The sequence below is a fragment of the Arabidopsis lyrata genome (genome assembly GCF_000004255.2).
Source record: "Arabidopsis lyrata subsp. lyrata unplaced genomic scaffold ARALYscaffold_2, whole genome shotgun sequence".
Lineage (NCBI taxonomy): Eukaryota > Viridiplantae > Streptophyta > Magnoliopsida > Brassicales > Brassicaceae > Arabidopsis > Arabidopsis lyrata.
Window position 1 is genome coordinate 12578581 of NW_003302554.1, and position 22262 is coordinate 12600842.

General features: G+C 38.7%; 3 protein-coding genes across 7 annotated transcripts; 2 read left to right on the top strand and 1 right to left on the bottom strand.

The window, feature by feature from the left end:
* The first annotated feature begins 780 nt into the window (after window positions 1-780).
* On the top strand, window positions 781-4553 carry LOC9323193 (U-box domain-containing protein 7). 4 transcript variants are annotated; one of them, XM_002887082.2, is made up of 6 exons: window positions 781-962; window positions 1368-1441; window positions 1691-1876; window positions 1978-2085; window positions 2304-3481; window positions 3571-4553. In XM_002887082.2, exons 2-6 carry the CDS (start codon window positions 1391-1393, stop codon window positions 4409-4411), a joined length of 2364 nt encoding a protein of 787 aa, XP_002887128.1. In that variant the 5' UTR covers window positions 781-962; window positions 1368-1390; the 3' UTR covers window positions 4412-4553. The 4 variants fall into 4 exon arrangements, with proteins under 4 accessions (XP_002887128.1, XP_020890779.1, XP_020890780.1 ...); XM_021035120.1 differs by having other exon boundaries at window positions 782-962; window positions 1363-1441; XM_021035121.1 differs by lacking the exon at window positions 781-962 and adding an exon at window positions 1046-1243 and having other exon boundaries at window positions 1363-1441.
* A 13-nt stretch (window positions 4554-4566) lies between these two features.
* LOC9323194 lies at window positions 4567-5822 on the bottom strand. The gene is made up of 2 exons (XM_021035123.1): window positions 5672-5822; window positions 4567-5583 (listed from the first exon to the last, which is right to left on the bottom strand). The coding sequence occupies exons 1-2, from the start codon at window positions 5672-5674 to the stop codon at window positions 4819-4821; spliced, it is 768 nt and encodes a 255-aa protein (XP_020890782.1). The 5' UTR covers window positions 5675-5822; the 3' UTR covers window positions 4567-4818.
* Window positions 5823-6458: 636 nt separating this feature from the next.
* Window positions 6459-11909, top strand: LOC9324672 (urease). Of its 2 annotated transcripts, none has more exons than XM_002887083.2 (19): window positions 6459-6575; window positions 6612-6752; window positions 6830-6903; window positions 6994-7039; window positions 7116-7221; window positions 7506-7648; window positions 7777-7887; window positions 8197-8360; window positions 8468-8846; window positions 8924-9032; window positions 9144-9283; window positions 9367-9504; window positions 9587-9678; window positions 9889-10018; window positions 10105-10263; window positions 10469-10636; window positions 10897-11031; window positions 11142-11213; window positions 11314-11909. In XM_002887083.2, the coding sequence occupies exons 2-19, from the start codon at window positions 6627-6629 to the stop codon at window positions 11533-11535; spliced, it is 2514 nt and encodes an 837-aa protein (XP_002887129.1). In that variant the 5' UTR covers window positions 6459-6575; window positions 6612-6626; the 3' UTR covers window positions 11536-11909. The 2 variants fall into 2 exon arrangements, with proteins under 2 accessions (XP_002887129.1, XP_020891240.1); XM_021035581.1 differs by having other exon boundaries at window positions 6464-6542; window positions 6579-6752.
* The last annotated feature ends 10353 nt before the right edge of the window (window positions 11910-22262 follow it).

A 22262-nucleotide genomic window follows, 5' to 3' on the forward strand; every position in this document is an offset into this window, starting at 1 on the left:
TTACCTCTTTGGGTAGAGTATTGGATTATCTGTGGGTATCGGGTCGGGTCGGGGATTACCCGTTACCCATTTAGGGTACCCCAAACCCGAAGAAATACACATGTTTATATATGTATATAGATAATTAGATATATAGTCTTATATAGTTATATACTTATATGTATGTCCTAGGTTTTAGGTTTTGTGACTTTTGACATTTGAGTTTATATATGTACATAGATAATTAGATATATAGTCTTATATAGTTATATACTTATATATATGCAATACACATATGTTTATATATGTATATATATAATTAGAATCTACTCTTAACACTTAAGAGTGAAATAGTCATCTTTGTTATTTTGGATTGGATTTAGTATTTAAATGTCATGTTTGATGTTCTATTCTCTTTATTTGATCATTTGAGTATGTAAAGTGATTTTAAATTTCGGGTATTACCCAAACTGACCCGAACCCGATAATACCCGAACCGAACCGGAACCGAAACCATAGGAATACCCGAATGTACCATAAATTCATTACCTATTCAACCCGAACCCGAACGAGTTTTATCCGAACCCGAACGAGTTATCCATATTCCCAGGCCTAATGAAAACTCACGTCAACCCCCAGTTACAATATACTGTCTTGGAAAACTTCCTAAAACTAGTAAATTAAATAAATATTTATAGAAAGAACCGTTCATTAGTTTTAAATTAAAATATTAATTAACATCACAGTAATGCTAATGCCGTTCTTAACTTAATAATTTTTTAAAAATCACAGAGATTCTTAAGTATACTTCCTCTCCTCCACTCGAATATCTTTTTTATTCTCTCCTCTCTCTCTCACATTTATGATTTAACCCAAAAGGCCAAAATCATGAATCGTTACCAAGAAGAACAAAACCCTAATTTTGATTCTTCTCGATTGGTTTATCTTTTATGAAACCTCCGTGGCTGGTCTCAATTTCTCCGGTATGTTTGACCTCTCTATCTTATCTCTTCTGTTCTGTTCTTTGTTTTTTTTTTTTTGTTTGTCCATTTTTGGTTGTTGCTGGTTCCACACGTGTTCTTCGCAGCTTTATTTTTAGTTGTCTTTTTTTATAAAAACAATAAAATTCGCAATTTTTTTTTATTAATCGTAGATTTTCCCGGTTTTTGTGGAGGTGTTTCAGTTCCGTTATTGCAAATTTTCCAGGATTTGGTGTTTGAATAAAATTTTGTTTTCTGGGTTAAGATCTTTTTCTCATATCACGGTAATTTCTATAATCAATTTCGTAGTATGATTCATTGTTTGGTTTGTAATTTCTTATAATTCAGAAGAGATTTGTGTCAGATATTTTATGTATTGATTGTTTCTGGGAAATTTTTGTAGCTCAGAGTTTGTCTGGTGAGGTTGGATCATGGATGTGACAGAGCTTGAGGAGAATTTATTCGCGGCTAGCGATGCTAAGGTTCGGTTATAAATTGAAATGTTTTGATTTCGAATTGTAATTGTTGGAATTATCTGATTAGATCATATGTGTCTTTCTTGAGCTAGGGCTAAATTTGCATCTCTGATTATTGCATTGAATTGTAATTGGGTTATCTTAAAGAACCAATTTTTCAAACGTCTCTGATTTTTGTGTGTTTATGATGTCATTGTCTTGTGCTCTATTGTGCGTTTGCTTAAAAGCTTATGTTTTTTTTTTATGGAAACGCAGTTACATGGAGATATGTGCAAGGAACTATCTGGAGTTCTATGCAAGGTACTCTCAATCTTCCCGTCATTGGAAGGAGCTAGACCGCGTAGTAAATCAGGGATTCAGGCCTTGTGCTCTTTACATATTGCACTTGAGAAGGCAAAGAATATTCTTCAGCACTGTTCTGAATGTAGTAAACTTTACTTGGTGAGTTTTTCTCTTTGTTCCCCTCTCCTTTCTCTCTTTGGACAAGTTTTAGGCATTCTTTTTTGTGTGTTTGCATCTTTAATGTTTTCCAATCTAAACAGGCCATAACGGGGGATGCGGTTCTTTTAAAGTTTGAGAAAGCGAAAATTGCTCTCATCGACGGTCTTAAACGTGTAGAAGACATTGTTCCTAGTTCAATTGGGTCACAGGTAATTTTTACTCTGTTCATTGCACACTGTCTCATTGTGATGATTAAGATTAGTTCATTCGTTGCTTGATAAGTATGATCTTCAGGGTTGATGATATCCCAAAATAAGCCTCATTGGTTTTTGGTTTTTGGCTTGTTGAACTTAGAGATCTGATGGGTACATTTTCTATGAAAATTCCTAGTTGAGAAGTCTGATTTTTGATTTATGATTCTCTTCAGATTTTGGAGATTGTTGGTGAACTAGAGAACACCAGGTTCATGCTTGATCCATCGGAGAAGGAAGTCGGTGATCAGATCATTGCATTGCTCCAACAAGGGAAAAAATTTGACAACTGTAATGACAACACCGAGCTTGAAATTTTCCACCGTGCAGCTACTAGACTCAGTATCACTTCTTCTAGAGTGGCTCTGGCGGAACGAAGGGCTCTAAAGAAACTCATTGACAGGGCACGCGCTGAAGAAGACAAGCGTAAGGAATCAATTGTGGCTTATCTTCTGCATCTTATGAGAAAATGCTCCAAGCTATTCAGAAGTGAGATTTTGGATGAGAATGACTCTCAGGGGTCATATCCATGTTCTCCTACCGTTCAGGGTTTTAATGAAGATCGTGGGAGTGTTCATGGGTTTGGCCGTCAGCTATCGAGGTTTGGTTCTTTAAACGACAAGCCCATGAACAGCATAAATTCAGGACAGATGCCCGTTCCACCCGAAGAATTGAGATGCCCCATATCTTTGCAACTTATGTGTGATCCTGTCATTATTGCTTCAGGGCAGACTTATGAACGGGTCTGTATTGAGAAATGGTTTAGTGATGGGCACAATACTTGCCCAAAGACTCAACAACAGCTCCCACATCTCTCCTTGACTCCCAATAACTGTGTTAAAGGTCTTATTGCGAGCTGGTGTGAACAGAATGGAACTCAAATCCCTAGTGGGCCGCCAGAATCTCAAGACCTCGACTACTGGAGACTAGCTCTCTCTGACTCCGAGTCCACCAAATCACAGTCAGTCAACAGTATAGGGTCGTGTAAATTGAAGGGCATCAAAATTGTTCCGTTGGAGGAGAATGGTACTACTGTTGTCGAGCGACAAAACACAGAAGAAAGTTTTGTGTCTGATGATGATGATGATGAGGATTCTGATTTACATGTACTTGAGAGGTATCAAGATTTATTGACTATCTTAAATGAAGAGGAGGATTTAGAGAAAAAAGGCAAGGTTGTAGAAAAGATCAGGCTATTGCTGAAGGATGATGAAGAGGCCAGGATCTTCATGGGAGCCAACGGGTTTGTCGAAGCCTTGTTGCGGTTCTTAGGATCAGCTGTGGATGAGAACAATGCGTCAGCTCAGGATAGTGGAGCTATGGCTCTGTTCAATTTAGCCGTCAACAACAACAGGTTCGTACCTCTTGTTGATGCTGGTAATACAATAATAGATTGTGACTTTTCTCATTACTATTTGTGTTTTTCTTTTCCATGGTTTGCAGGAACAAAGAGTTGATGTTAACTTTTGGGGTGATTCCGCTGCTCGAGAAAATGATTTCTTCTTCTGAGTCCCAAGGTTCAGCAACCGCGCTTTATCTTAATCTTTCCTGTCTCGATGAAGCAAAGTCCGTGATAGGTTCAAGCCAAGCAGTACCTTTCCTTGTCCAACTTCTTCAGAGGGAAATCGAAACCCAATGCAAGCTCGATGCTCTTCACGCCCTCTACAACCTTTCCACATATTCCCCCAATATCCCTGCTCTCCTTTCAACTAACATCATCAAGAGCCTCCAAGGCCTTCTCACATCAACAGGTGAAAATTTGTGGACAGAGAAGTCATTAGCCGTATTGCTAAATCTAGCTTCGAGCCAGGAAGGCAAAGATGAAGCGGTATCATCACAAGGCATGATCAGCAGTCTAGCAACAGTGCTAGACATGGGTGACACGACAGAGCAGGAGCAAGCTGTTTCATGCCTTTTGATTCTATGCAATGGAAGAGAGTCTTGTATCCAAATGGTGCTACAAGAAGGTGTGATACCATCATTAGTGTCAATCTCAGTGAACGGGACACCGCGAGGCAGAGAGAAGTCTCAGAAGCTTCTAATGCTGTTTAGGGAACAACGGCAGCAACGGGATCAGCCATCTCCAAACAGAGATAAGCCCCCACAAAAGGAACCTCCCAGAAAATCTCTCTCAGCACCGATGTCTGTCCATGGATCAAATCCAGCTTCAGCTCCAGTTCCAGACTATGAACCAAGATTCTTGTCGAAATCAATGTCGAGAAGAAAGTCGTTGGCAAGACCATTCAGCTTCTTGTGGAAGAAAAGCTACTCGGTTCGCGAGTGAGAAAGAAGAAATATCACATGTACACAACCTTTGTATGTAAAGCTTTGTTTTTTCTTTCTTTGTTACAAGTTACAAAAGTCATCTCATAGAGGATATGTACAGGTCTCTTTGTGATTAGTGATTACACTCGATTTTTGCTGTTCTTTTGGTTAGCCAAAAAAGATGTATATCAAGGTAAATACAAATAAAACAAAACCCCAATTTTTAACATCAATTCACTTATTGCTATTCTTGTTTCTTATGTTTCAATGATAATTATCCAATGTTAAGAGTAAACAAATCTTCAACTTAGGTTGCTTAGAATATGATATTTACAAAAGTCAAGAATACAAGAAGTACTTGAAAGAGACCAAAACATGTAATCTATTGTGTCACCCCTCGGGTTCAAACTCGTATAACGAAAGAGATCAGGTCGAGTAGGATTCAGAACGCGAGAAGGTGAGCGAATCCGCGCTTCTACTACTTCTTTTGATGGGATTCTGAATCCATCCGGTCTCAAACAGTTCCAAAATAGGATCTCCGCGGCTGCTGCTGCTGCGACCAGTGCTTCCACCGCCATCTTCTCCACTACTTCCTCTCTGTAATGCCTCTTTGTACGACACTTTCTTCTCTGTCCCGAATTTCGTCTTCTCTTCCTCTTCTTCTTCTGAAACTGATCCTGATCTGCTAAAGCTCCTATCGACCGTGATCTCTTTCTCCTTCGTCCCTTTGTTCTTATCTCTCCAACGTCCCAAAACGTTCACCAACAAACCAAGCCAAGAAATAGCATGAACCAACAACCAATCTAGCCACGCCACTCGGTTCATCAAACTCGGAAGTTTCTTGAGAAATCCATCAAATTTCTCTGGCAGAGTCTCTACAATGATCAGCAAATCGAAGATCTTGACGAACACAAAGCTGGAAGAAGGGAAGTAAGTCTCAATCGCGTCTTGCAACGCGAGAATGTGATCGTCAGCTACAGAGAGAATCGCGAGAAAATGGCGATGAAACGGACTTGTCATCGAAACAAAGAAGATAACGAATTCGAAGAGTTTCCGCAATAGCCACGAGGCTAGATTCTTCTTCTTCTTCAGAGTCTGGCTTCTTGTGTATACAACACGAGCCATGGAGAGTATCACACCACCACAAGTCTCAAGAGGACGACGTCGTGGCCTCCTTCTCGTTGGTTGCTCCTGTCAAAATCCAAAATCAAAAAATTAACCAAACATGCCACATTATTTGTGGTTATCAAGAAGAGTAGGTACAAAGAAATTTGTGTACCATTTATGAGGAATGTAGCTGCTTCTAAATTTCGTAAATCGAGAGGAAGAGAATATTTGTTTTCTCGTCTGTAAATTTTCCCGGAAAATGATTGGGAAACTTTGAGAAAATTAGTTTGGTTTGAGGATTTTATACGTTAGTCAGAGGAAAGCGAGCGGTTAATCTTGATTTCAGCTGAGCATTTTTTCGAACGAGCGGTTACGCTTTTTTTTTTTTTTTTTCCGAGTCTTACTTGAAAACCGTATTTTAACATCAGAGAAGAATCGAAACTGGGTTGCCAAATATGGGATTTTAAAAACTGTTATTTTAACTACATGGGCCTTTGGGTATCCGATCGGTTTCGGTTTGGGTTGCATTCGATTTTAATTTTTTCGGTTCTATAGTTTAGGATCTCTTCGGATATTTTTAAATTTTGGTTCAGGTTTTAGTTTGGTTCAAATTTTTTCGGTTAAAAAATTTAGTATCTATTCAGATATTTTGTTTCTGATGTTTTTGATGTATAAAAAAAATTTCGGTTTAAAAATTTAGCATTTTTTTTAGTATTCGATGTATAAATAACTAATATTTTTGGATATATAATTGTATTTTGGGTACATGAAATATTTCAATTCAGTATATGTTCGTTTTAAGATCTATTCGGATATTTTCAAATTTTGGTTTGTTTCGATTCTAGTTTTTTTTTAAAACAAAATTTGGGAATCAAAAAGGAATCGGAATCTATGACGCATGCATGATGTAAGCAATTAGATAAATTGTACTGTGAGTCTGCGAGTGACCGATTGTCAACTCTTCTCTCCTTCAACTTCAAATTTAGTCTCTTACCATTACGACTTCACGGTAACGGAATCGTTTCTTCGTTGATCTGTTTCCCAGCGACGTGTTTGTTTCTGTAACTGGATTGGATTTGAGCGACGTGTTTGTTTCTGTAACTGGATTGGATTTGGGAGTTGAAGAAATGAAGTTGTTGCCGCGAGAGATCGAGAAGTTAGAGCTTCATCAAGCTGGTTTCCTTGCACAGAAGCGTCTTGCTCGTGGTATTAGACTCAATTACACTGAATCTGTAGCACTCATTGCTACTCAGGTACTACTCTCTACTATTCTTCAATTTTTGAATATTTCTCAATTCATAAGCTGATGGTGGTTCTCATGGATGTGTAGATTCTTGAGTTTATTCGTGATGGTGAGAAAAGCGTGGCGGAGCTAATGGATATTGGAAGACAACTATTAGGAAGGTGATATGATGAATTATATAGAAGATCAATCCACTTTGTGTCATTTGGATATCTTCACTACTATTTTACATCTTCTTGTTTTGTAAACAGGAGACAAGTTCTTCCTGCTGTTGTACATCTTCTGTATACGGTTCAGGTTCTGCTTTCATGTTACTTGTTTTGCCTTTTTTCATGGCTTGTCAAGTTATTATAACTAGTATAGGTTGTTGTAGGTCGAAGGTACATTTCGTGATGGTACAAAGTTAGTTACCGTTCATGAACCGATTTCTCTTGAAAATGGGAACCTTGAACTAGCTTTACATGGATCTTTCCTTCCAGGTTCGATCCCTGCATTTTACAGTTAGCCTTTCTAATTTTTTTGTTTAGACTGCTCATGTGAGATTGCGTTATCCTCTTATGTCGATTTGCGTGACATGTTTCTTTCCAAGGCAAAGTGTTTTCTTAAGGTTACTATCTTACATCAAGCTTTGGTGATTTAGTATGCTTTATAAGCTTAGGAGAAACCAACTTAAATCATCTTTTTCATGTGAAATAGAAGTTAGTCAAAGTAGTAATATTGTTAATGTGGTTAGATTATGATATGATTATGGCTTGGTTTGTAGTTCCTTCGTTGGATAAATTTCCAGAAGCTCATGAGGATGTAATTCCTGGAGATATGAAATATGGAGATGGAAGTATAATAATAAATCATGGAAGGAAAGCACTAGTCTTGAAAGTCGTGAACACTGGAGACAGACCAGTGCAGGTGTGTTAATTTGTCATATCTTTTGCTTCTTCTGTGTTGCAGTTTTAAAGTAAGATATCTTTTATAGATGGAGTCATGGAGATAGATTACAAATCCGTTATATTTAATTTTCCAGAGTCTCCTTTCAGGTTGGAAGTCATTACCACTTCATTGAAGTGAATCCATTGTTGGTGTTTGACAGACGTAAAGCTCTTGGTATGCGTCTGAATATAGCAGCTGGAACAGCTGTACGATTTGAGGTTCGATTTCTTTATCTCTCTTTCTCTTGTTTCATTTCTCATATTTTTGAATTGGCCTCAATTAGATAAGCTCTTCAGAATCTCATCTATCTAGATGGTGTTTGTGCTAGAATTGAAATGCAGAGAAAGCAAGATTAACATTATAACACCTGAAAAATCTTTTACAAAGGAGGTTTAAATGGCATCATCTTTAGGGATTCTTTGCTGTTGCCATTACACACTCTATTCACTTAATATCTTTTGTTATATTTATCGGCTGAAGGATGACCAGATAGTCCTGTCAGTGACAATTGTTTTTTTTTTTCGTAGCCTGGTGAAAGAAAAAGTGTTAAACTTGTGAATATTGGTGGAAATAAAGTGATAAGGGGAGGAAATGGAATTGTTGACGGTCTAGTTGATGATGTCAACTGGACAGTTGTGATGGAAATAATGGAGAGAAGAGGCTTTAGGCACCTGGAAGATGCTGATGCTAGGTTAAGTCCTAGTCATTTTGCATTTTTTATGTTCCAAGATTGAGTTTCAATATGGTCACCCTACTCCCATATTCAACTATATTAAGTTTTAACTGATCTCTTTGCAGTGAGGGGATCGTAGGGGAAGATCCTAGATTTACGACTACAATTTCGCGTGAAAAGTATGCAAATATGTATGGTCCTACCACTGGCGACAAGCTTCGCCTAGGTGATACCAACTTATATGCAAGAATCGAAAAAGATTATACTGTTTATGGAGATGAATGTGTATTTGGAGGTGGAAAAGTTTTAAGAGAAGGCATGGGTCAAGGAATAGAGCAATCTGAAGCTCTTTCCTTGGATACTGTCATTACCAATAGTGTGATAATTGATTATTCAGGAATATATAAGGCAGATATCGGCATTAAAAATGGTCATATTGTCGGTCTTGGGAAAGCAGGCAATCCGGATACCATGCATGGTGTGCAGAGCAATATGCTTATTGGGGTAATTTAAATCACAATATAAACACAGTAAATACCATTTTGGAGTACTTACTTACCTTCTCTTGTTTATTTTCTTAGAATAAGACTGAGGTTATTGCTGGAGAAGGAATGATTGTAACTGCAGGAGCTATTGATTGTCATGTGCATTTCATATGTCCTCAATTGGTCTACGAAGCAGTATCGAGCGGTGAGCAGATTAGCCTGGCTGCAGAGATTGCTTACTATGTGGCATGTTCTCTTGTATGCTCTCCCACTGTTTGCATTTAGATCATTTTCTCCAATTCATAATTATCTGCAGGTATAACAACTATGGTTGGAGGAGGGACAGGGCCTGCTTATGGTACACGTGCTACTACCTGCACCCCTTCTCCGTTCGATATGAAGTTGATGCTGCAGTCCACGGATAGCCTGCCACTAAACTTTGGGTTTACAGGAAAGGTGGGATATGTTTCTTCTTGATACTGATATGCTTGTTATCCATCGACTAGAACTCTTACGGTTAGAAAATGTATCGTTGTTAGGGAAATACAGCTAAACCCTTAGAGCTTCAACACATAGTGGAGGCTGGAGCAATGGGATTGAAGCTGCATGAGGACTGGGGAACTACTCCTGCTGCAATAGACAATTGTTTGGCAGTTGCAGAAGAATATGATATCCAGGTTTTTTCTTTTCCCTGACATCCTCTTTTAAGAAACAGGATTGATAGTTTCCCAAATGTACTCAATTGTTCTGATTTGACAGGTGAACATTCATACTGACACGTTAAATGAATCGGGTTTTGTGGAGCACACTATCAATGCATTTCGTGGGAGAACAATACATACATATCACAGGTTCATCACTCTTCATGCACCTCTCAGATGCTTGCTTCTTAGTTTTTAATGTCAGTATCTTAAATTCGTTGAACCAATTCCCCTTACGCTATGAAGTTTCAGTTGGCTGATAAAACTAAATATGTAACAACAATATCAAAGTAAATTCACTGGCTATGTTTGAAGCAAATATTGAAGTGCTATTTTTGTTTGTTAAATCCTTCTGGACAGCGAAGGTGCTGGTGGTGGACATGCGCCAGATATCATTAGAGTTTGTGGAGTAAAAAATGTACTCCCATCATCAACCAACCCAACACGGCCATATACGAAAAATACTGTGGATGAACATCTTGACATGCTGGTATGAGAATTTAATACGAGTGTACAACTGATGGTGAATAACTATACTTTTGTCTTGTTAATAACCTCATATGCAAACACAAGCAGATGGTTTGCCATCACCTTGACAAGAACATCCCAGAAGATGTAGCTTTTGCTGAATCAAGAATAAGAGCTGAAACAATAGCTGCAGAGGACATATTGCATGATATGGGAGCAATCAGCATTATCTCCTCCGACTCACAAGCAATGGGTCGCATTGGAGAGGTTCATCTCTTTAACCATAAACATTTGTGAAAATATTACTTAAAATTCTAGGTGTTCTTTATAGTAAGCTATTTTACTCTTTGCTAGATTCTGTTTAGCTGAAAGTTATGGGAGAATTTTTTACTTCTTGGTTCATAGTATTTGAATTCTTGAATCCTTTATCCTTTCTGCAGAGATGCTTACTTTGTGGCATTTATTTTTACAGGTAATAAGCAGAACTTGGCAGACTGCTGACAAGATGAAGGCTCAGAGGGGAGCCATTGATCCTAGCATGGCTGATGATGATAACTCGAGGATCAAGAGATACATTGCAAAGTACACTATCAACCCAGCTATAGCCAATGGGTTTGCAGACTTAATTGGCTCGGTTGAGGTATGCTAATCTTCTCCACACAAGTCTCATATCTAACTATACAGCTTTCTTTTCCTCTTGAAAGTTTTTAGTTCTGTGGGTCAATAGATTCGGAAACTGTGTGAAACATCGGTTCTGATGCACACATTTTCTACATTGAAAGGGCTATAGGATTCTGAATTAGCAGTAGTGGTTGTACTTTGGCTGCATAGTGGAAGCCCTGTAACTACTTAACGTCAGTGTTTTTTGTTTACTCAATTGGAAAATGCACTGGTATGCAGGAGAAGAAGCTGGCTGATCTTGTTATATGGCAGCCGGCTTTCTTCGGAGCAAAACCAGAAATGATAATTAAAGGAGGCAATATAGCCTGGGCTAATATGGGGGATGCAAATGCGAGCATACCCACTCCTGAGCCGGTAATAATCACTGAATACCAGTTTCTGGACTTGTTTTCTTGACAACATGTCTCTAAAGTTAATCTGGAAAAAAAAATATAACAGTCTTTGCTTTCATTTTATGATGGTAGGTGATATCAAGGCCTATGTTTGGAGCATTTGGAAAGGCCGGAAGTGAAAACTCGGTTGCATTTGTCAGCAAGGCAAATAATCTTTTATCCCTCTGTATCTTCCATTCTTTCTCCAATTGATTTGTGGATTCAGTTAACATAATTATAGTTTCTGTATTCTTACATAAACCAGGCTGCCTTGAGAAACGGGGTAAAAGAACTATATGGACTCAAGAAGAGGGTTGTAGCGGTGTCCAATGTGAGACAGCTCACAAAACTCGACATGAAGCTGAATGATGCGCTTCCGGACATCACCGTGGACCCAGAGACATACATTGTCACAGCAAACGGAGAGGTCCTTACATGTGCGCCAGCCGATTCAGTTCCTCTTTCCCGCAACTATTTCCTCTTTTAAGGTTGTTGAAATTTCAGTTGCTTTTGTGCATTATATCGGCGGCATTGCTAACTACAATGAGACACCCATATAGCAAGAATATACGGATAGTTCACATCTCTTACGTTCATTTGTAACATTAACTTCTCTGAACAAACAAAAAATAGTGGGAGAAGCAAATAAAAATTGGAAAGGGAATGTTATGAAAGAGATGACCAAGTATAGAGAGTTATAAGGACTAATGTTGCTAGACTAGAGGATCCATTACAGAATCATAAAGTGGTGTCTTTTTTATGATGTCTCTGTCATTTTTAAATGGCATGATGTTGTTAGTGGACTTGCCTGATTCTTGTGGGGTAAAAGCATTTACATCATTACATAAGCAACTTCTGGAATAGAGCAACAAAATGTTATTGTACTGAGCTTTTCTGTGATGGTTTTCTTCTTCTACACATAACATAAGTAATGGTGTGTGTCACCATCTCGTACACGTTCAATATCTTCTTCGTTTTGGCATTTAGAGTCGATTTTAACAACTCATTTCATTTTTTTTTGTTCCATTACGTATATGCTTCTATTATAGAATTTGAACTTATTTTAAAGAGTTTGCCACTTTTTCATTCCATTCAACAAAAACACATTTAATCAATGAAACAAAATTCGAATGTTGGTTGCTAAACATTGCACTATTTACAAGTGATGGTCCGCAATCCCATTGATGTGAATGCTATTTTGTTCTGCCGTGGAGCAACGCTTCATATTTAGATATCTAGAATCAACAACAATTTTTATATATAAATTTGTTGTGAAACTTATTGTTATCTCATTCCATTCCATGAATAATGATACATATATATAGGCATATAAATCTAGGGTTTTAGAGTACATAATGAATAACCCTGATGGGCTTATTGGGCCCGGTTATAAGTCCAATATGATGTATTATAACACTCCCCCTTGGACGGAGTAACCGGACCTGATGGTCAATCGGGATCTCGATAATACGCTGGGGAATGTTGCCTCATTAAAACCTTACCAGGAAAACCCAGTGGGAAAAACCATGGTGAAGGAAAAAGAGTACAACACGCATTACTCCCCCTGATTAGAGCATCACCGTAGATCTCTAAGTCTACGCATTCCTATTTGTTGGATGAGCTTCCGGAGTGTTGAAGCGGGCAATGATTTGGTGAAAAGGTCGGCGGAGTTATCGCATGATCGGACCTGTTGAACGCTGATCGTACCATCCTTCTGCCAATCCGAGGTTGAGAAGAATTTCGGTAGGATGTGCTTCGTCCGATCTCCTTTGATATAACCTTCCTTGAGTTGAGCAATGCAAGCCGCGTTGTCTTCAAACATAACCGTGGGCTCCTTATCTTCTTTCATACCACAATCTGATCGGATGTGCTGAGTCATGGATCGTAGCCAAACACATTCTCTGCTGGCTTCGTGAATGGCCAAAAGTTCTGCATGGTTTGATGAAGTGGTAGTGATTGTCTGCTTTATCGATCTCCAAGAGATAGTTGTTCCTCCATGCGTGAACACATAACCAGTTTGAGACTTGGCATTGTGTGGATCTGATTGATAACCTGCATCAGCAAAACCAACTAGTCCATCCTTGTTGTGGTTAGTGTAAAACAGTCCTAAGTCTTTAGTACCTTGAAGGTATCTTAGGAGGTGTTTGATACCATTTCAGTGCCTCTGAGTTGGACATGAGCTGAAGCGAGCTAGGAGGTTCACGGCAAAACAAATGTCTGGTCTAGTGTGACTAGCCAAGTACATTAACGCTCCTACAGCACTGAGGTATGGCTTTTCTGGACCGAGAATTTCTTCATCGTCCTTCTTGGGACCAAATGGATCACTGTCCAATCCTAGGCTCCGGACAACCATTGGGCTGTTCAATGGGTGGGCCTGGTCCATATTGAATCGCTTGAGTACTTTTTCAATGTAAGCCGCTTGATGCACAAGGATTCCTCATTTAACGTACTCAAGTTGTAAACCCAAACAGAATTTAGTTTTACCTAGGTCTTTCATTTCGAATTCTGCTTTCAAGCAGTCGACTGTTTGGGAGATTTCACCAGATGTTCCGAGGATGTTTAGATCATCCACGTAAACTGCTATGATTACAAATCCTTTGTTTGAGTATTTCTTGATGAAAATGCATGGACTGATGGGATCGTTTTTGTAGCCTTCTCTGATGAGATATTCGCTTAACCGGTTATACCACATACGTCCACTTTGTTTCAGTCCATACAAGGATTTGTTCAGCCTGATGCAGTATTGATCTCGAGATGCATGCTTATCTTTAAGCTCTATGCCATCTGGTAATCTCATGTATATTTCATTGTCGAGGGGCCCATAGAGATATGCGGTGACAACATCCATTAACCGCAAATCTAGATTTTCTCTTATGGCCAGACTTATGAGGAATCGAAAAGTAGTTGCATCCACCACCGGAGAATAAGTCTCCTCATAATCGATTCCGGGTCTCTGTGAGAATCCTTGTGCTACAAGCCGTGCTTTATAACGAACGACTTCACCGAGTTCGTTTCTTTTACGCACAAAGACCCATTTATGGCCCACTGGTTTGACATTGAATGGTGTCCGGATGATCGGACCAAACACATTCCTGAGTTTGAGACTCTTTAACTCCACGTTTATGGCTTCTTTCCATTTTAGCCAGTCTGTTCTATGAGTGCACTCTGTGATAGACGTGGGTTCTAGATCCTCTTGCGTGTTCGCAATATCAAGTGCTACTTTGTATGCAAAGAGTGCATTTAAGTCGACTTCTTTTCTGTTCCATTGGGTTCCAGACATGTTGTAATTGATAGAGATCTCATCGTTATCGATCTCGTCAGAACCTAGAGATTCGGCGTCCCGAACCTCTTCTGGTGGTTCATTAGAGTGAGTCTCAGCGCGCGCTATGTCTGTTATATTGGGAATCCCGGTTTCAACTATTGCACCTTTCTTTGATTTCCGTGGATTCTTGTCTTTGGAACCTAGAGGTCTGCCACGTTTATTTCGTAATGCAGACTCTGTAGCAACTTGAACTTGTCCCGTTGGAACAGTGATTCGTACTGGTGCATTACAAGCTGGTATGTACGATTTGGTTACTTTGTTCGGGTCAGCAAAGGAATCTGGCAATTGATTAGCTAGCTTTTGATAGTGTATAATCTTTTGGATCTCCGAATCACATTCTAGAGTCCGAGGATCTTGCCAATTTAAGGATGTTTGATTCCATGATAGCTCTTTGACCAGCTTGTGTTTCTCTCCACCCAATGTTGGATATACCGATTCATCAAATTGGCAATCCGCATATCTGGCCTTAAATAGGTCTCCAGTGGTCGGCTCGAGATATTTGATGATGGTGGGAGAGTCAAAACCAACATATATTCCCATCCTCCTTTGAGGTCCCATTTTGGTTCTATGTGGTGGAGCAATGGGTACATAGACTGAGCACCCAAATGTTTTGAGATGGGAGATGTCTGGCTCATGACCCTGTAATAATTGGGATGGGGAATATCTATGCTCACTAGATGGTCGGATGCGTATTAGTTCAGCAGCATGTAATTCTGCATGTCCCCAAGCTGAGACCGGGAGTTTCGACCTCATGAGTAATGGTCGAGCAATCCATTGGATTCGTTTAATGAATGATTCAGCAAGTCCATTCTGAGTATGGACATGTGCCACAGGATGTTCAACGGTCACCCCCATGGCCATACAGTAATCATTAAACGCTTGGGAAGTGAATTCACCAGCATTATCAAGACGTATAGTCTTTAGTGGGAAGTCTGGAAAGTGGGCTCGTAATCTGATGATTTGAGCCAACAACCTAGCAAAAGCTTGGTTCCGAGAAGACAACAGGCATACATACGACCAACGGGTCGAAGCATCTATCAGTACCATGAAGTACCGGAATGTCCCAGAAGGTGGGTGAATGGGACCACAAATATCTCCTTGGATTCTTTCCAGAAAATGCAATGTCTCTTTGGACACTTTTACTGGTGAAGGCCGAGTGATCAACTTCCCTTGGGAGCAAGCTGTGCACATGAGGTGCTGAGGAAAGACTCGGTTTTCTCGAAGGGTGTGTCCTTGAGAACTTTGGATTAATTTCCGCATCATGGTTGTACCGGGATGACCAAGCCGGTCGTGCCAAATAGTGTAGTCTTGGAACCGGGCTTTGAGAGCATTATTAGCCTCAATCATACTGACCTTGGCATAGTAAAGGCCAGTAGATAAAGCGGGTATAGTCTCGAGGACTTGTTTATGGCCAAGTGTGATCTTAGTGATCAGTAGGGATTCTTTATTCCCTTCACCCTGGGTTTCTATGTGGAAACCATTAAGTCTTATATCTTTAAAACTTAAAAGGTTTCTTTTTGAGCTGGGTGAGTATAATGCATCTGGAATGTCCAGATGTGTGCCGTTTGATAACAACACATGGGCCTGGCCGTGGCCTTCTATTAAGTTCGAGCTACCCGCTATTGTGCTAATATTCGCGGTTTGCATGATTAAATTTATGAAATAACTCTTGTCTTTGAGGATAGTGTGGCTGGATCCACTATCCACCACTATGATATCCTTTTGAGTGTTCATATCTTCAATTTAAACAAGAGGTATGATTTAAAAATGAGTAAATCATAAGATTCATAAATTAATAAAATATCAAAATGTCTGAAAATAAATAGCAAATGAAAATAAAACAGATCCCCAAAATGAAAAGAAACAAAATCAAAATAAGCAAGTGTTCAGATGATGGAATCAATCGAGGAGATCTGAGGTCTCGTAGTCCATGAGATCGGTCGGCTCGGTGGTGGTGTCGTTAGCATCAACTTGCTGGGCCATGTTAGCTTCAGCAGGTGCTTTCCCATGTTTCTGATACAAATCGCAATGAAACTTGGGAGTACGACAGTTCTTTGTCCAGTGATTGAACATTCCGCATCTGGTACAGGCAGACTGATTGGTTGGGTGGGCAGGGCGGTTTGGTTTAGAGATACCACGGCCTTTACCGGAACCATAACTGAGGTTATGTCGGTTGCCACGTCTGTTTCCGCGTCCACGCTTTCCACGTCCATTCCCACGTCCATTCCCATGTCCATGGCCACGATCTGAGGATCTGTCTCGCTGGACATTGTAGGATTCTTTGCGGGAATCTGGTACTAGAGCCGATCCCGGGGGCCTCTGGGCACTGTTCCTCATTAACAGGTCATTGTTTTTCTCGGCCAAGAGCAAACAGGATAACAAATCTTCGTACAATGTATGTTTCATTGCACGATATTGTTGCTGAAGCACAATATCTCGAGGAGATCATTATCAGACACCTCTTCACCACATAGTTTCATGATTGAAACTATCCGAAAGAGTTCGGAGTTGTAGTCATCCACAGATTTGTAATCTTGGAACCGGAGTTCCTTCCAGTCAAACTTGGCTTGTGGCAAGAGCACCGTTTTCTGGTGATCATACCGTTTTTTCAGGGCCACCCAAAGTTCGAGTGGGTTCTCAAGAGTGAGATATTGCTGTTTGAGGCTTGCGGCCAAATGATGGCGGATATGAAATATCGCCTGGGACCGGTCTTTATCAGATGCGGTGTTATCCGCTTTGATACACTCACCCAGTCCCTTTGAGTTGAGGAAAATCCTGGTGTCTAGGGCCCATTCGAGATAGTTTTCACCGGAGACCTTGAGGGCCTCGAACTCGACTTTCTGAATGTTTGACATCTGAAACATGAAATTGATTTCATTAGGGGTTTGTTAAAAGGATAGTTATATGAAAATAATTAAATTTTCTATTTGAGGAAACTTTATATTTGAGGAAAGTTTCTAATTTGGGAAACTTTCTAAATGAGGAAAGTTTTCATTCCGGGTCATTTGCTATTTGAGGAAAGTTTCTATTTTAGGAAACCTTCTAAATGAGGAAAGTTTCTATTTTAGGAAACCTTCTAAATGAGGAAAGTTTCTATTTGAGGAAAACTTTCTAAATGAGGAAAGTTTCTATTTGAGGAAACCTTCTAAATGAGGAAAGTTTCTATTTGAGGAAATACTTTCTAAATGAGGAAAGTTTCTATTTGAGGAAAACTTTCTAAATGAGGAAAATTTCTATTTGAGGAAACCTTCTAAATGAGGAAAGTTTCTAATTTGGGAAACTTTCTAAATGAGGAAAGTTTCTATTTGAGGAAAACTTTCTAAATGAGGAAAATTTCTATTTGAGGAAACCTTCTAAATGAGGAAAGTTTCTAATTTGGGAAACTTTCTAAATGAGGAAAGTTTCTATTTTAGGAAACTTTCTCGGGAATCGTAAATTTTAAGGATACGGAACATAAGTTCGGTTTAATGGTTTAAAGATGGACCGGAATATTAGATTCCGGTTTGGGCCGAATTGATTTCCGGTTTAGAATTAACCAGTTTGAACCGGTTTACCCAGATTGAGATCCGGTTATTATTTTTGGAACCGGTTTGATAATCGGTTTAACCGATGAACCGAATTGATATTCGGGTTTAGGAGTTAACCGAGAATGATTTCCGGTTTAGGGGATACACGAAAATTGCGGTTTTGGATTTGATTTGATTTAGGTTTTAAGATTTCGGCCATGGCTTAGTGTTTTCGATTTTGAGTGTTAGGTTTAAGTAATACAAGGTTTTTGATCTTTAAGCTTTTAAGGTTTTGTTTTTACCTTTCACCAATTGGGGTTGAACGGATTGAACCGGGAGCTTAAAACCTCGGTAACTCACGCTGTCGATGAACAGTTCCGATGAACAGTGTTGAAGAACAGTATCGATGAACAGTGTCGGCGTGAACAGTGTCGATGAACAGTATCGGCGAACAGTGTCGATGAACAGTATCGGCGAACAGTATCGATGAACAGTATCGATGAACAGTGTCGGCGTGAACAGTGTTTTGCGATTTTTTAGGGTTAGGGTTGTTAAGAGCAAACTCGTGCTGATAACGTGTTGTGAAACTTATTGTTATCTCATTCCATTCCATGAATAATGATACATATATATAGGCATATAAACCTAGGGTTTTAGAGTACATAATGAATAACCCTGATGGGCTTATTGGGCCCGGTTATAAGTCTAATATGATGTATTATAACAAAATTCATATTTTTCATATTCGTATGTAGTTTTTTCGTATTTGATATAATATTAATTATAGTTATAAATTTTACATTTTTGTAAACAAAATTGAGTTCATATTATAAATAATGCAATTTTGTGTGAAAAAGGGACATGATAAGACAAATTTGAAGTAGACTGGTTACCTAACATCAATGAATTGGATTTCACAAGAAAGAAAAAAAGTACGGTTTTAGGATAAATATCAACCAAAATTAATATTCACTCGATTTCCCTTCAAATTATTAGATATTTTGAGTTTTTTACACATAAATCAATAAATTATATGCAATTACAAACATACATTTATTACTGTCTCTCTTAACTGTTCTTAGAAATTCTCTTTAAAAAAGACTGTAATATGGTAAATTAAGAAATATAATTTTTTTAAAAAGAAATATAATAATGATTATACATATAAAAACAATAGAATTCCTAAATGTCTAAATGATTTAAAACTGAGAGAATATCGTTTTACAATATATTTCTCAATCTTCAATAGGATTGTGATTCTCATAATCAATATTTTCTCCGTATAAAAAAAAATTGATTTTCTAGAGTTTTCACACTAATTAAAGAATACATTTAATGTTTAATTATAAATGCACTATTTAGTTATACTAAACCATTTTTCAAATCTATTGATTAATAGTAATTCATCAAATTTTTAAATTCTTAATTAATAATTCTTGAAATTCACAATTTATTAACATTAATGGGTAAAAATTTATAGAAAATTAATCTTTTAGATACAAATATAAAACCTCAAAAATTATTTTTTATGATCTAGAGGGAGTATGAAATAATTGTAAATACAAAGATCTTAGCTGGCTACGTGAAGGCATGCTTGGGAATTGGGATATCTATCATAACATTGATGTGCATCCACACATGACATTTGACATTTGACATTTGACATTTGACATTTGACATTTGACATTTGACAGTCGTCTTAACATATTTTATGTACAAATTATACCATTAGGCGAATAAGAACTTGTCCACGAGGAACATATTGTATGTTTGTGATCCATATTATTATTTCTTCTTCATATCGAGTATAAAAAAATTATTTAAATTTTATTATTATAGAAAAGCAATAGTTTGGTTGGCATGAGTCGAATTCAAGATCGCAAATATAAAATGGATCTCCCAGTCATCGTTTTTGTGCCATATTATAGACGGTTCGGTCACAATTGACATGTTCACACGGTTCCTCTAATTAATTCATATTTCAGACAAGGTGTAATAATTTAAATTTAAATTGATATGTAAACATTTGCAATTATTAAAATTAATGAAAGACCAAAAGGTTTGGAGAATTAGTTTATAGTTATACTATTATACATCGTCTTATGGAAGTATCTATGGATTAGATCGAAAAGTTATAATGAAAGATTTGAGGATTTACGAAACAGCTAGCTAAGCTTAATAATATGTTTATTTTGTTGGGAATCAAAAGAGCATGTGCTTAATTTAAATATAAAGCCTAAAACTAACCTAAACTTAAAGGCAGTCAATGCCTCCAATGAGTATATGTATTCTACCTAAATAGTAGACACAGGTAATTAATAAGAGAATACTAAATATTCGAGTATATGCATGTTATGTGGTCGGAGTTTATAATGTCCAGAATGTGTTATATATTTTGAATTTTGACATTAATATTGGGGAATATAAGGACTTAAAATGTAATTAGCATATTCCTAGTTATAGTTTGGTAATTACAAATTTGTATCTAGGTTTAATCACTTGTATATAAGGCTATGCCTTAGGCCTATAATGAATAAGAAACCTTTTATACACAGCTAAGGTTTATCATGGTATCAGAGCCACCCGATCGTTGGGCCACCTTGTGGATGTTGTTCCCACATATATCCACGCTTCAGATGTTCATGCCTGAGCGTGAGGGAGGGTGTTATTGAAGTCCCATATCGGGCCACCCCGTGGATGTTATTCCCACATATGCCCACGCTTCAGAGCCAACGATGCCTGAGCGTGAGGAGGGGTGTTAATGAGAGAAAGTCTCACATCGGTAGTTGGAGAAATAATCAAGTAATATATAAAGGGTTAGGACCAATCCACTCATTGCCAATTGGTTTTGAGTTGGAAGCCCATGTTAAAGCCCAAATCTATCATGGTATCAGAATCCGGTTCATTCTTCATCTCTGCAGCCTGCAACATCGTCTCCGGAGTCATCTACACCAACTACAACCCCGACTCAGTTTTCTCCGATTACATCATCACATATATCATCGTCCTCTGTTTCGGACTCTGTTCTCGATAATGATTCTGACACAAGCACTGCTGGCGAGGATTCTCCGATGGGGAAAGGCTGTCGACAAAAATTTGTCCCCGCTAAGCTTCTTGACTATGTAACGAATACTACACATGTTGAGACTGATGGTGATTTTACTGACACGACCTGGTATCCCATTGAAGAATATGTTGATTGTTCTCGTTTTTCTGAAAGTCATAGAACGTTCCTTGTAGCTATCACAGCTGGTGTGATACCTAAGACATATGCAGAAGCTTTTCAAGATGAGAATTGGCGCAATGATGTTCGGGGTGAAATTGATGCTTTAGAAGAAAATGGGACATGGACCGTTGAGAGCTTACCACCAGGGAAGAAAGCACTCGGTTGCAAATGGGTGTTCACTTTGAAATATCGTTCTGATGGTACCTTGGAACGCTACAAAGCGCGTCTAGTGGTACTTGGCAATAATCAAACCGAGGGCATTGATTACAATGAGACGTTTGCTCCAGTTTGTAAAATGGTAACGGTCCGGTCTTTCTTGGAAGTTTCAGTCTCGCGGGATTGGGAGGTACATCAAATGGACGTCCATAATGCATTTCTTCATGGTGATCTCAATGAAGAAGTGTTTATTCGATTTCCTCCTGGGTTTCGTACGGATGATAAGTCTCAAGTGTGTCGTTTGCATAAGTCATTATATGGGCTTAAACAAGCCCCGCGGTGTTGGTTTGCTAAATTGTCTACGGCACTTAAAGACTATGGTTTTGAACAATCATATGAGGACTACTCTTTGTTCACATTCACGGATAATAATGGTGATTTACGACTTCACGTTTTGGTCTATGTCGACGATCTAATCATCTCGGGTAGCTCGCTGAAAATAATTCAAGAGTTTAAACATTATTTGAGCGCTTGTTTTCATATGAAAGATCTTGGTGTCTTGAAGTATTTTTTGGACATTGAGGTAGCTCGCAACTCTTCGGGTATGTATTTGTGTCAGCGTAAGTACGCACTTGATATTATCTCGGAGACGGGTCTTCTCGGTGCTCGACCAGCAACACATCCTATTGAACAAAACCATACACTCGCTTTGGCCAAAGGTGATCCTCTTCCCGATCCTCTCAAGTATCGACGTTTGGTAGGACGACTTATTTATCTTGGAGTCACTCGCCCGGATATCTCCTATTCTATTCTTACGCTTTCCCAATTCATGCACTCGCCTAAAAAGGAGCATTGGGAAGCTGCGGTCCGTGTAGTCCGGTATTTAAAGGGTAATCCGGGGCAGGGAATTCTTCTACGTGCTAATACGGACTTGAAGTTAACTGTTTGGTGTGATGCTGATCACTCCGGTTGTCCTTTGACATGTCGTTCTCCCACTGCTTGGT

Excerpts from the sequence above, each read along its gene's own strand:
- LOC9324672 (XM_002887083.2), top strand. The coding sequence starts at position 6,627 with ATGAAGTTGTTGCCGCGAGAGATCGAGAAGTTAGAGCTTCATCAAGCT. Across the intron at positions 9,505-9,586 it reads CAGAAGAATATGATATCCAG|GTGAACATTCATACTGACAC; the intron begins GTTTTTTCTTTT and ends CTGATTTGACAG. Across the intron at positions 11,032-11,141 it reads GCATACCCACTCCTGAGCCG|GTGATATCAAGGCCTATGTT; the intron begins GTAATAATCACT and ends TTATGATGGTAG.
- LOC9323193 (XM_002887082.2), top strand. The coding sequence starts at position 1,391 with ATGGATGTGACAGAGCTTGAGGAGAATTTATTCGCGGCTAGCGATGCT. Across the intron at positions 2,086-2,303 it reads CTAGTTCAATTGGGTCACAG|ATTTTGGAGATTGTTGGTGA; the intron begins GTAATTTTTACT and ends GATTCTCTTCAG. Across the intron at positions 3,482-3,570 it reads TTAGCCGTCAACAACAACAG|GAACAAAGAGTTGATGTTAA; the intron begins GTTCGTACCTCT and ends CATGGTTTGCAG.